The sequence below is a fragment of the Diospyros lotus genome, chromosome 14 (genome assembly GCF_014633365.1).
Source record: "Diospyros lotus cultivar Yz01 chromosome 14, ASM1463336v1, whole genome shotgun sequence".
Classification (NCBI taxonomy): domain Eukaryota; kingdom Viridiplantae; phylum Streptophyta; class Magnoliopsida; order Ericales; family Ebenaceae; genus Diospyros; species Diospyros lotus.
In genome coordinates, this window is record NC_068351.1 from 526,733 (window position 1) to 540,964 (window position 14,232).

General features: G+C 36.2%; 2 protein-coding genes across 2 annotated transcripts; both read right to left on the reverse strand.

Moving 5' to 3' along the window:
• Positions 1–54: 54 nt before the first annotated feature.
• LOC127790199 (uncharacterized) lies at positions 55–5,957 on the reverse strand. The gene is made up of 6 exons (XM_052319499.1): positions 5,791–5,957; positions 4,102–4,224; positions 2,879–3,072; positions 2,134–2,331; positions 937–996; positions 55–434 (listed from the first exon to the last, which is right to left on the reverse strand). Exons 1-6 carry the CDS (start codon positions 5,816–5,818, stop codon positions 291–293), a joined length of 747 nt encoding a protein of 248 aa, XP_052175459.1. The 5' UTR covers positions 5,819–5,957; the 3' UTR covers positions 55–290.
• Positions 5,958–10,190: 4,233 nt separating this feature from the next.
• LOC127790197 (peroxidase 22.3-like) lies at positions 10,191–11,905 on the reverse strand. The gene is made up of 3 exons (XM_052319497.1): positions 11,570–11,905; positions 11,241–11,435; positions 10,191–11,012 (listed from the first exon to the last, which is right to left on the reverse strand). Exons 1-3 carry the CDS (start codon positions 11,786–11,788, stop codon positions 10,452–10,454), a joined length of 975 nt encoding a protein of 324 aa, XP_052175457.1. The 5' UTR covers positions 11,789–11,905; the 3' UTR covers positions 10,191–10,451.
• Between the last annotated feature and the right edge of the window lie 2,327 nt (positions 11,906–14,232).

Sequence of the window (14,232 nt, forward strand, 5' to 3'; positions counted from 1 at the left end):
CAAGATATGTGCCCAACAACCATAGAATAGAAAAATTATTGGATAGATAGAGGATTAGGACGAGTGTTCTACTTGCAAAATTGAGCAACTAATATGAATTTGTTATTACACAGGCGACGAGCATATGAAATGATTTGAGAGCTGGAATGTATAATAAAACAAAAGTTTGTTTGTTGTACAGGGGAGGGGAGGAGTATATGCGAATAATTCTGTTTACAGATATGACATTTCAATAATGTGTATTTTCTCCAGTTGCACTTCTTTGCAACCAGAAAGCCAGCACATTTGTTCTACTGCACTGCTAATGCTTGCTTCCCATCACCACCAGAAGACGAATCACAGGCACGGATTGCAGTGCATATGTCCGTTTTCTCAAGAAATTTCTCTGCATTGAAGAGGATCAGGGGTCCATACTCGAAAACCATGGTCTTGCACTGCCCAAAGAGTAAAAAATGCAGCAGATAATCAGATTGAGATGATAATTAACGGGGAAGAATAAAACAAAACCAGAGCCAAAATATGGATTTTTCATCAAACAAAACAAAGGTACCATCTTCAAAAGATTGATTGAGCTATTGTATGATGTTACTTTGTGGATTTCGCTCTTTAGCAAATTATTGTCGCAAAAATAATAACAGATATCAATATATACATAATTTAAAGTGCTCAGCATATTGGATGTTGGATCCAGAAACTGAAGCTCTGGTCCAGTTGGTGAATTCAGATCAGTGAGATGGTTTTTGGATCAGTGCCTGATCATTAACCGGCAGATAATTCTCACTTGTTATACTGGAGCAATGAATCTATCATGCTGCAGGCCAGTCTTGATTAAAGGAATCAGATTAGACAAAGAACCTCATGGCTAACTTCTAGCAAATGTCATAAATTCTCCATCCATGCAAAATTTTCAATCATTTCTGTGCATAAGTTTCTGACCTTTTTTGTATAGCCCTTCACAGCATTGCATGCCTTCAGAAGCAACCGAATGATCTCTAACTGAAATGCAAGCCAAAATAAAGAAAAGGATAATAAGCTGCTTGGCGTTAAATATCCATGCAAAACTGAAACAAATTGCAGTTGTTTTCTCCCCAAATCCAGGAGAGCGAATTTTTAGTTTCAAAGAACACAGGAAATATTAGTGCAGCATAATGGGTGCTCTTTCACCATGTGAATTTATATTCTCACATAAAAGCTGGTAGTGGTGTTGCAAGTACCTGAAGAAATAACTCATTACTCGCTACAGACCCAAAAAACATGATATTCCAGCAATCCTCAAATTCCATGCAATTTGCGTTGTTTGGTTCTAGTTCATTTTGAATCAGAGATGGCATGCACAAGAAATCAACACATACATGGTTGGGGGAGAGCAAGGATTTACTTTCCAAAACTCTCTCTATAAGGCAGTGGAGTATTATTTCCAAATTCCCCTCTAATGAGCAAGACTTTTTGTCCTACTATCCCTCGTTGCTTATTTCCTCACAGAAGTGCATCTCAAGGTGCAGTAATCTTTTACTATTCCCCATCTTAGAGGACAGACAACTTTTGGAGGAAAAAATTAGGTGGATTTTTTTCATATAAAGAATAAAGCATTAAGTTAAAACTGCAACATTTTTCTACCCAAAACTATTCATTCCTCCACCATTGCGCTCATATCTCTGCATGCTCATTCCTTTTTATTTGGTTTTGGGTTTTCTGGACGATGTGAGTCACAGCTTTTGGGAAGGCTAGAGTACCGACCAAAACAGTTGGCATAACAAGGATGCAAACCTGTTGATGCCACACTCCAAGGGCTGGCTATATTCAAAGCAATGGTAATATATTGACTAATTCACACCTCAACAAATTGTCCTAAATACCAATGCAGACATCCAACAAGCATAATGAATATGAACTTGTAGAACCAATCCCAAAAAGCATCTCTTCTAGAGGGAGGAGTTGGAGTTGGTTTTAGAAGGTTTCTGAACTTAAGCCAGATTAACAAGTTCATGCTGTGAAATTCATTAACAAACAAAATAAAGCAAAGTAAAACAGTTTATATGTGTAAAGCCACTACAAGGAATATGAAGTTGAAAATTTCAGGATATAATTATAAACACTTTTTCATGGTGACAGGATTATGATGCATGGGCATACCTGTGTTTCTGGATCTTCGAACTTGAGAAGAACTTCTTCAACAGCATGATGACAAATTTTACACTTACTCTCTGATGTTAGCCTAGAATTGATTGTCCTTAGTTCACATAGATTCAACTTTCGGCAGATATCCCCTGGTTGCATTGATTCAATCTTTGAGAATAACAGGGGAACATAGTAGTCCACCAAAGTAATACACTGCCAAAAAAATATTACAAAATGCAAGTTACTTAGATTATTCAGCAATAAAACAACATAAATATCAGAATAAAGGACTGATGATTGATCATAACTTGTGATCACCTAAAATCAATGTCTATAACATGCATATTCAACCAAGGCTCATCTAATCCATTTTTAATAGAGCAATATATAAACAAACAGAAAAGCAAGTATCTTCTCCTGTTTTGTAATTAGCATCATTAATGCCAAATCTACAAAAATCAATCATCATGAAACAAATGACAGAATCATTCAAGAGCACACTGTTTAATTTTTGCAAATAGTGATTAAGGGAAACAACAAACTAATGATGGATGAAATAATGTGATTGTTGATGCTTTCGGTGGGCAAACACAGAATATCTTTTTAGAAGCGACCTACTCTAGAAGTTCGTTAGTCCTACAAGTGTTGATGAGTCAGACATGACAGGCTTGACAGTCTCTACAACTTGGGATAACTAGCACTTGTTTTTAGTTTAATCATGCAGTTTCAACAACCAGCACCACTAAAAGTCAGTGACCACCTGTTGCTCAAAATGGAGTAACTGCGAGCAGGTTTTGTGAAGCATGTCAATGATCTCCTGAGTCTTGTTTTCCTGAAGATAATTTATTGCCTCAGCAGCAAGCTCTTCACAGAACGTGCACACAGTTTCCTTTTTGCCAACTTCTTCTGAAGATCTAACTTCCCATTCTGAGTCCTTGAGTTCTATTTGCAAAACTGTAGCCAGAAGAAACTAATTAATCAGGATATTCTTTGAGTGTTCATCATCCCTGAAAACGACCCATGAGTTCAAAGTATCCTTACTGAGGAACGATTGTCGTTCTCATTATTTAGCATGTCAGTACATTTTAATAGTTGAAAAAGGACTTTGAATACCCTATCAAAGAAGTAATTCAAATGTATAAACCAATCGGGTATATGCAACTAGAGAATAAAGATTCACAAGTAGTAACAGCAGAACTGCCAATTAGGAAGCAACAATATGGATGTGGGATATGAACAAAACATGGGGACGCCACCACAGCATATTTTGACAGTGTTTCCATATATATATATATATTAGAGGTGTAGCCCATGCTATGCACGTGCAATTAAAAAAAAAGCACTTGACAACTTAAGTGTATATATATTCATATATATTACATGTACATATTAAAATTATAATTATGTCTTCATCTTTTCAACTAAAAGACCTATTTATTCTTTATTTTTCACACTCCACATAATGGAAACAAGTATCACTAGAAAGTCAAAATATCCATAAATCCCTGTCCATAAACAAATTGAAAGTTAACTCATTAAAACTTTTATTGAGGAAGAATTAATAAATATAGCTTTATATTGTTATTATTTCATAATTGATTTTCAATTTATTTTCTTCAAACATCAGTTGTGGTTCTACAAGAACAACATATCAAGGTTGCTATCATCTCTATCCATGGTCATATTTTCTGTAAGACCCATATAATTTATAAAATACCTCATATGTTTACTTAAGCATCCGCTGATAAGAAAGTAAAAAATAATATGAAATATTTGGATAAGTGCATGACGTACCCCCAAGTGTCCAACAATTGTCAATGTCCAAGACACACCAGATGTACTAGTTTATGTTCCTCAAAACAAGGTTCAGTTATACCAAATAGATAAGATAAATGCATGAATGAGCTCTAAAAGTTACCATCTTGATCGATTCATCTAGAAATTCTATAAAACTTGAAAAGAAGAGTAGGTTGAGAAAACTACCCAAAATATCAGAAGCAATAGTTTCTCTGGACAGATCTCCAGTCATCAATTCTCTGGCATCACAAGCCCAATTACCGCCAAGAAGAAAAAGAACTAAAAGCCCAAGTTTTATGACCATGGCACCTGAGGCAAAGCAATTCAATTGAACCCAGAAAACATCAAGATTGCAGGAAAAGGCTAACCATCAACATGACAAATTTATTTATGGAACAATAGTTGAAAAACAAAAAATAAAGTCATAATAATTTAGACAAGAGGTAACAAATAAAAACTCACAAACATATTATCTAGATTGACTAAACCCTACATGCACATAAATATCAAGGGAGACTGCAATCCAAATCATAAGATTGTGAATTCAATATCAATCCTATTCTATGCTCACAGAATTTGAATCATAACTAGCAAGATAAAATCCAACATCCCATATTTAGATCATTCGTGTTTTTACATAAACTGCCAGCAGTTACAGTTTTGAGAATGGACTTGCATAGCCTCACATATAAGGGGGTAGATATGTGTCTAACAACAATTATGGATACTTTATCCTAGTAGAAGGAAGATGAATTGAGAGATATCTTCATGACAGATACTTTGGTCAGAGCAATAGGAATTATGTCAACTTTCCACTTATTTCCTTGTAGGACCGTGTGCTCAAAAAGTGAGCACTGAGCAGGAGAAGTTTTATTCATCACAACTTCTAAGCCAAGCATGTAGTTCTAAAACTTCATGGCAGTTTGTTAGTTGATGAAGTAGTGGATGTCAACAAGAAGCATGGTCTGGGCCAGCTAGTAATTGCCTAATTAGGCCACCTATATTTGTGTAGTTCAATACTTTATATGACCACAATAGGCAAACTGGTGAATGCAACATTGCTAAAAAACGTACATACAGGAAGTATCCCTCCCTCCCACCCCGTTGCATTCATGCCTACCTCACCCACCTAGTGGGATTAAGGCTAGGAAGTTCAACATACATGCCCCAACAAGAAATAACATTGAAACTAGCATACCACAAAACTAGAGGTAACTTCCTATGCTTACAACACCTGGTGGAGCTTGAATAAGAAAGCACAGGCAAGCTGAAACCATTCATGATCATGAGCAGGACATTCAACATCAGTCCCAAAATTAAGCTACCAAAACCAATTTTTGCATCTTGTCGGTGAGCCTAACAATGCTAAGCTTGGTTACTAAATTAACCCCAACTCGAAATAACAAGAAGCCCGCCTCTCTGAAGTTCCTGCTCTGGGAGCTTAGTCCATTGCATCTACTCAAAATGATTTCATATAAAATCATGTCTCAAACAATCAAAGGAGACAACAAAATCGACAACTGTAAGATTATGCCCTCTGAGACGATGCAAGGGCTGTTCCCAAGATTTTCTTTACAAACTCAAAAAATTACTCACCTTGAAGGAATCAGACCTATAGTTCTGCCAAATCAAGCCCACAAAGAAAGAACCAGAACCAGATTCTCAATAAAAAGCGCCAATAAAGACAATAAGTCACCAAACCACCAAGAATTATGCATCGGACAAATAGTTCCAATCATATATACAAACCCAGACATACGTTTATGCATATATACAGAAATTTGATACGTGTATAAAGAACAAAGTTACAAGTACAACAGATGCAGAGAAACCAGATAGAAGAAGGGTACTCTGAGCCAAAATCCAAGAACGTACCTCTTGGAAAGGATTTGGGGAACGCCATATTTGTCTGAAGGAGATATGGCTACAGAAGGGAAGGAAGAAGATGACTAGTAGGCACTGACTGCTGCCTCCGGGAGAAGAGCGATTGAATGGTAGTTGCTTCCCGTCGGCTCTTTGTTTTGGAACTTTACCACTTTGAGTTGAGTCCCGATCAAGTTGACCCGCATGAGTTCGGATCCTGTGCTCGACACCCCACCCTCACCGCTATCACTAGCCCACTCATTTTTTGACAGATCAGCAGCGAGGAAAATTAGGCCCGGCACTGGATTTTCGGCCCCACCATCACTTATGTAACACCTCGTTCTTTCACAATGCGCATTACCTCAAAATTTTGAAAATATTTTTTTTTTAATATCAAACACACAACATAAGTCTCTTGATATACGTACATTCTTCATAATCATTTCCCAACAATCTCGATTATACTTTCTCAGCATATCAAAATTTAAAAATTTATAGACTAAGATAAGTATTATCAATCATATCAGCGGAAACAAGATCGAAACCTCAAAGATATATAATCGACAAATTCCTTTTACAGTTAAATAACCAAATCGATGTTTCACATGAAAATATCAAAATATTACATAATCTCTGAATATCGTATACATAGACAAAGACCTACGAAAACTAAACATAGCAGTTACATCTCGACGACATCATTTCCCTTAGCGCCACTGCTTTCATTTGAAACGTTTGAATATTTCAGGGACATAGTTCAAATTAGATGCTGAATTATCTAAATGAGAGTTCAAAAACATTTCATAAATATATGCAAAATCATGTATAAAACCCACAAATCCTGACATGCCCCAACCTAAGAGAATCCCACATAGCACTTAACCCTAACCGGGAAAAATGTAATATCTCTAAAGACGACACGACCACATCGACCCATTGGTAAACACAATCCTGCTTAAGAGGGACAATCTCGACATATGAACCCGAGAATCACCCCATTATCATTGTTAGGCATTACGCTCATACTCAAAAGCATTCCAAAATCCAACGCCACCCTAGCCCCAAGAGTATCATATCAGCACTATCCCCGAAATTAACGATACCTCAGTATTAATGCTATTGCTAAAAGGAAACTAGAGTAGTGTCCACTCTCAGCCCCGCCACTTGAGTACCGTAAGGTGAAGTCCGTCTTAGCCCCGTTCTAAGTGGGTCACATAACATCAATCCTCAGCACGCATCTCGAGTGCTGTCACTCAAGGGTCATGTCACAAGTTAACAACCCACGTCCCACATGGACAACACATAACATGCCAATGCCGAAAATTATAACATGCATAACATAAAATCGAAATTTCAATGTATGCAATTTCCGTACGAAATTTAATGCATGTGTAAATAATCGTTTGGATGAACCATCGCACAAAACCAACCACTCACGATAAATCAAAAGTAACAAGAATATGCACAAGAATTGGATTGAACAACTCACAGGAAACCATTCACATGCCACAAATAAGTTTTTCCGGTAGAACCACTCACATTGGGGCTAAGTTCAAGATTCCTCGAAATGCGTGCCTGACCTCAATTCTCATGCCAGGAGCTCTATAGTTCAACCTAGAGCTTCAACGATACCTTAGACATCATATGCATTCAAAGGAAAATAAATATCTATTTTCCCAATTTTCTCATAATTTTTCTCTAATTTCATCATATTTTTCTCTCGATAATTTCAAATAAATACCTTTTCAAGTATTTTTCTAAATTTTTCTCTACAAGAATTCATAAAACAATATTTATAAGCCTCTGGAAGTGTCTGGAAATTTTCCAAATTTTTTTCCTATTTTCTCTAATTTTCATAATTACTTTTCCTTGAGAAAATTTATTTCTCCTTGATTTACTTCGAATCTCCTCCATGAAAATCACCAAAACTCATAAAATAAATTCCTTATCCTTCTGGAATTTTCTCATAATTTTATAAAAATATCTCATATTTATTTTCCATTTACCTTTCCTTTCAAACATCCAAAATAATTATTTTCTCAATAAATTTTCAAGATAAAAATTCATCAAAATAAACTATTCATTTTTATTGAATTTCTGGACATTTTTTTAAAATTTTATTTCCTTTAATTCTATTTTTTTTCTCAAATTTTCTATATTTTTAACATTTAAAAAATACAAAAATTACCTTCGGTCATCTTCTCCGGCAACGGCGATGGTGACCGGCGACCTGCTCTAATGGCTGATCCGACGACACCAGCTTGAAGCCCTCCTCAAGATGATCACAATGGCACTCTCATATGGCCGAAAAACCTACCGAAAATAGCCCAAATGGTCGATTTACAATCCAGCTCCGACAAAGCTTCGCGTTTTCTGTCAAGCTTTGAAACACCTTCAAAACTTAATGAAACTTCACAAAATTCTCCATAAATGATTCTCAATACACGGAGAATAAAAGGCCTTTATCCCAAACCTCTGATTCGCTCCCAAACGAGAGAAATTTGAAGTAAAATTTTTGATGTATTCGGCCACATTCGAACCTCTATTTATACCCATTTTTGAAGCCCAATCGAGCCATATCTGGTCAAATCGATGCCTCTATCATCCTTACAACCATTTAATGGCCTCAAATCATGATGATTCGATATGAATCGTCATTCCCCAAAAATCTGGCAATCGCGGCCATGCCTCGCCATTTTTTGTCAAATCACGACCGTGCTTGGACGATCTTGACCCATACTCAATCCTAATCAAACCCCCACGTGGTGGGGCCCATTTTCGTACCCTCAAAAGGCCTTAACTGCACCACCCGAAGGCTGGTCGGTGATGGCAGTGGGTAGCGGCGACCATGGCTGAGCTTTCTTCTTCTTTTTCTGTTATTTACAGTTTGGCCCCCCTTAAAACTTCCTCTTACATTTTGGCCCTCATTCTCAAGCCCCTGAATTATCCAATAATTCCATCAAGTCCCTTAAGTTCCAAAATCTTCATTTCACCCCTGAAAACCCAGAAAAACCATCATTGATCTCCATCGATCAAAATTAATAAATTACACTTAGGCTCAAATATAAATAAGATCGTGTTTTTTTACCGAAAATCATTTTGTTTTTTCTAAAACTACTTAAGGGTTGCTCCTTATGCTAAATATGAACCTACTTAGGGTCCAGTTGACTTCCCGAAGGTCTCTTACAATCATTCGGCTGCTCAGGCCGAATCATAGTTGTACCAAAAATTGTCTCAATTTCGATTTCTTTTAATACTATAAATCTTATCTTGGAACGCTCGTCAATATCATATTATTTTCCTTATACACTCAGGTTTTAAGGCACTCCCTGCAACTGATTTAACAATTTATTTTATTATCAAACTCACTTTTCGGTATTTTAAACTCATCCAAATTACATAACGACCTCACACAGATATGGGGTATTACAACTTATCTCTTTATTGATATTATAAACTTATAATTCACTTCTTCTTAATTTTAAATTTATCAAAAATGATCTATTATCATGTATTTAAATATATTTTAGATCACAGTTTATTTGTAAAAATATTAGATATAAGAATAAATAAGTTTATAAAAGATTTAAGGATATAAAAAAAGAAATCACGAAGTATTAAGAGACTCTTTCAGTTAAGTCTTTTGAATATTCACTAGATATAATTCTCATCCGAACATGAAGTCTTTTGCATATTCACTAGATATAACTCTCATCCGAACGTTAAGAGAAGACTTTCTGAAAAAATAATAAGTCTTTCAAGAATTCTTCGAAGCATGCTAACTAACCTTGAAGCTTTTATCTTGAATGATGGAATGAATGTTAACGATTTAATTTAATTTCAAAATATATGCAGATTTTTCAATCTGCTATCTAATCCCTAATCCATAAATAGGAAGTGATTTCTCTTCTTTAAATGTGCCAAAGCCTATGCAAACATTTATTGTATACTTTTTCAATTTCAGATTGAGCCGACATTCCTTGTGTGGCTCTTGAAGGCTCTCCCACAATCATGAATTTTATTATTGTACTTATTTTGATAACAACACAAGATATAAATAAAATTACGATATTTTATTAATGTAATTATGTGTGTTATATTTACATTAAATATTCTTTTAACAATATAGAGTTCTTAATATAGGACGAAATAAGAAAGAAAAATTTGTGCGGATATGGGTTTAGGGACTTGTGCCCAACTCATATATATATATATTATTAATAATTAATTAATTTTATTTTTTTATTATGTCTTGAGAAATGAAAATGTTATATTGTATGGGTTTTTTTGATATATTTTTTATTTTCTTGTAATATCATATATATATATATAAAACTTTTATTGAGAATTCCATGTAAATGTGATGACATATGCAGGTAAAAATAGGGCTTGCACCGGATTATATAAAATAGTTATCAGAAGGAAGGCATAATTTTATTTAAGACATTTGAATAAATTAAGGTTTACAATCGAATCGATCAAATATAAGACACTCACAGGAATCATACGCTTCCATCTATCTAAGCTTATAACTGATCAACAACAGATACAGATATTGCTGCAACAATTTTTATTTGAAATAATAAATTAAAGATGCACTCGCGCGCACTCGCCTACGTACTGTATATTTAAGGACAACCCCATTAATATATATAATTACGTACTTCAATTAATTAAACATGTGAATTAACCTTCCTGCAGTTTACACGAATTTGACCTTGTGTACCAGTCAATAGCTTTATGTTTCCCATCTTGATCATGGACTCAACAAAGTCCTTGGAGAATGCCCCCGCATATCTGCTGTATGCACTCACTAACGAATCAGCTTGGCCACCGTACTTGAACAGTTCTTGATCAGAATGCAGAAGTCCCCTCCTCATAACCAAGCTGGAGAAGTATTTGGTGTCGAAGAGCGCAGGTGTGGGGTCCAGTGGTGCGAGGTTCCCGTCGTGGCCCTTTCTGGGGCAGGTGGCTTGGCGCTGGCGAGCAAAGATGGGGTCGATGTTGGTTTCGTTGTAGATCCGTTCTCTGAAGTTTTTACAGCGCGAGAAACCCAGGGTATGGCCGCCGGACAGGGCGACGAGGTCTTTGACGTCAAGGCCTTGCCTTTTAAAGTTGTCGATGAGGCCGGGCAAGTCCAGGAATGGCGAGGGGATGTCACGGTTGGCCAGTGTCCTGCTGGCTGTGGTTGAGTCTCTCCGCCCTAGTGGCACTTGCCACGTTGGCCCTCCTAGCTGTATATGATACAAACAAGATAAGACAATTTCAGCTCGCTGTACAAACTACAATAATTAATTAATAAAGATGAGACGTCCAAAGCAATTAATATATTAATAATCTACTTTTCTGTGATCTTTGGAGCTTTTACTTCACTATTTAATTTCATATCTTTTCTACCATTTGAGCTTAAAATATTATCATATTCTACGAGACAATGAATGTGAAGTGTAACTATAACTCACGGCAACGACCGAGTCGCGAGCTGCAACCGCCACAATGTCGGCGCATGAGACCACCGGTTTCCCGCAGGCCTTGTCAACCCTCGATTTGATTTTGTCGATAACTTCAAATCCTCTGAGAGACCCCTTGTTAGGAATTGCATTCTTTTCACTGTCAATGGTGGGTGCTGGGTCCAGAAGAACTGAGGCATCACATCCCTGCATCAAAATAATCACCAGATTAAGCTTACGATTAGCAACCATATTAATTAGGAGATGGAATTATCAAATCTCGGAAAGAGATTAAATAGTTGTATCCGTGCTGCTAAATATAGATTATAGACCATACATACCAGGACGAAACAGTCGTGGAAGTGAAGTCGAAGCAAAGAAGCGCCCATGCGCCTCTCTTCCCTCACGGCTTCCTCGACAGCACTTTTGATGGTTTTCAAGGCGTTGGGGCATGTTTTGTCGTAGTAATAAGGAGAGAGTGATGCAGACAGAGGAAGCGCCGTGGTTGCAAGAGCTAGGGCGAAGAAAGCACAGATATAGAAGCTGCCTTGCAAAGCCATAACGCTCTTGAAGATCGATTGCTATTAATATGATGCTTGTGCTTTGTGCACTTGGAGTTTGGTTGAGTTTAGAGGCAAAGATGGTATCTGTATTTATAGACACAAGATATGGGGATCGAGCCATGCATCTTGGACTTGGGCAAAAAGAATTAACAAGGCTTTGCAATGGTTATACGTACCAGCCCAGCTGGCCGGACACATAATTTGTTTTAATTTGTTCGTTTGCTTGTTTTAATGAGGTTCCATTACCAAGTCCAATTAGGTCGCCCTTGCATGCAAGAAAAAGACTTTCAAGACATTGAATTAGTCCTGAAAATGTATAAATTACACTGTCTCTCTCCGCGGAGCTCTACTCTATCGTCCTCCATGACAAAACCTAAATCTTCTAGATCGAATCTCAGTCTTCCACACCTTTTCCATCCAAAATGTGATAAGTTAGATCGTGTTTCTTTAAAGTTAAATAAATATACCTGCAACTACTTAAATACATGCAGAGTTGGTGGTGAGATTTTGAATTTCGGCCTTTTGCTTCGTTGGATACTATTTTAATTAAATTCTCAATAGTTACATCACATTCAAAAAACAAAAATTTTATAGAAAAAAAAGGGGGCCATATATCATCTATATCAGTATTTTTAGTTTCAATATTAATGTCTAATAAACCCAAGTACATAAGCATATATAATTTCTGTAAAGCTGATATTGCGAAGCACATTAGCTAGCTAGTTGCCCAAACCTGAAACCCTTTTTTTTCAATAAATGGTGAAATTTTTATTAAAGAGGAGCAACAGCCGAAAGAGCCCAGCCCTGAAACGTTGAAACAGCCATAGTAGGTCACCGCTATATAGTATAAACAAAACCCATCCCCGGAAAACACCCGGACAAGACAATATTCTAACACTCTAAGGGTAATTAAATTATTCTTTTTTTCGGGTATCAACCAACACTGATCTTCTAGATCTAGCCAATAAAATTAATTTTATAGAATCACAGATCGGGACAATATATATATCCTATGAAAAATGCATTGTATAGACCTATAATTATACCATGTTGATAAACATCAAATCAAGCGTGTCAAAGAGCGTGGGAATGAGACAATTGTCTTGTTGCAAAGCCTTTTGAAGAGCTTTTGCTTTTCTTTTATTCTTTTGCTGACAGTTCAATTAAAATAACTAATAGTATTGCACCAAATTATTAAGAGTCGACATTCAGAATTAATTGATCGTGATTCGTTTATTTGTACTAAAAAAGTAAACATAATATACGCAATGAAGTTTTATGTGATTGGCCTAAATGATACCTAATCCACAATTGTCTCTCTAATTATTTCAATAAAGTAATAGTATGTTATTTTTCTCCTCTCTATACAATAGTTTTTTATCTCTATTTATAGTGTGAGGTATTTACAATTGAGATCCAATTCAAAACAAGAAGATAATATTACGTTAATAATGTTTTTCTTATTTGCTCCCTTCTAATCAAGAACGAATTTCGCATTTGTAGGGATTTGATTTGCTTTAGATTATGAATGTTGACTTCTTCTCTAATCGTTTCAAATAAATTCGTTATCTCTACGTGATGCGAGCTGAATAGCCTGACGGCGTGTCTCGCAGCTTAGGACATTCTGCAACCTGAACTTAGTCAAAGCAACTTGTGACGTCGCCTTGATGTCTTCAACCCGAGATTATCGAGTTTTGAAGGGCTGATCCACTAGGTCGTTTTCAGACAATAAAATGCGGACTAGAAAATACCTGTAACAGAGTCCTATATATGTTTGTTATAGGATCTATCCCTTTGCAAATTAATTTCTACATGTGGAACTTCCTATCATATATTAAATTAAATAATCATTTGACAACGCGAGATTATGATATATAAATTAATAAAAGTGATTTGAAAATAAACATATTGTTGCAAATTAGTGAAACATAATAATGTCATAGACTTTAGAAATTTTTAATTTTTCATCTTTGTTGAATAAGTGTAATGTCTCAAGAGCTTAAAGAATGGTAGTATATATCGAGAATAAGTAAGGAAGGAAATAACACCAGTTAGATACCTTTTTAGTTGAATGTAGGCAAGAAACTTCCGGATTAAGCATGCTTGAGTTGAGAAAGCTCAAAAATGGGTGACCCCCTAGGAAGTTGGTGTAAACCCATCAGGGTAAGTTGTTTCATTCCTTCTTATCATTAAATGCGAGATGTTACAGGTGGTATCATAGTTGACCCTTGGAAAAGACGGTCTGATGAGGGCGAGGAGTGGAGTCGGGGTGTGAGGGCCTAAATAAGGAGCGGCTCTTAGCAGGCTTCTAGGATGGCAACCCTCAAAAGGGAGAAGATCTGAGATCAGTTGTAAGATCGCATGACGAAGATGTCATGTGCTCAAGGGGGAAAATGTAATACCACAAAAGCCCAGAAAATGGTAGTATATATTGAGGATAA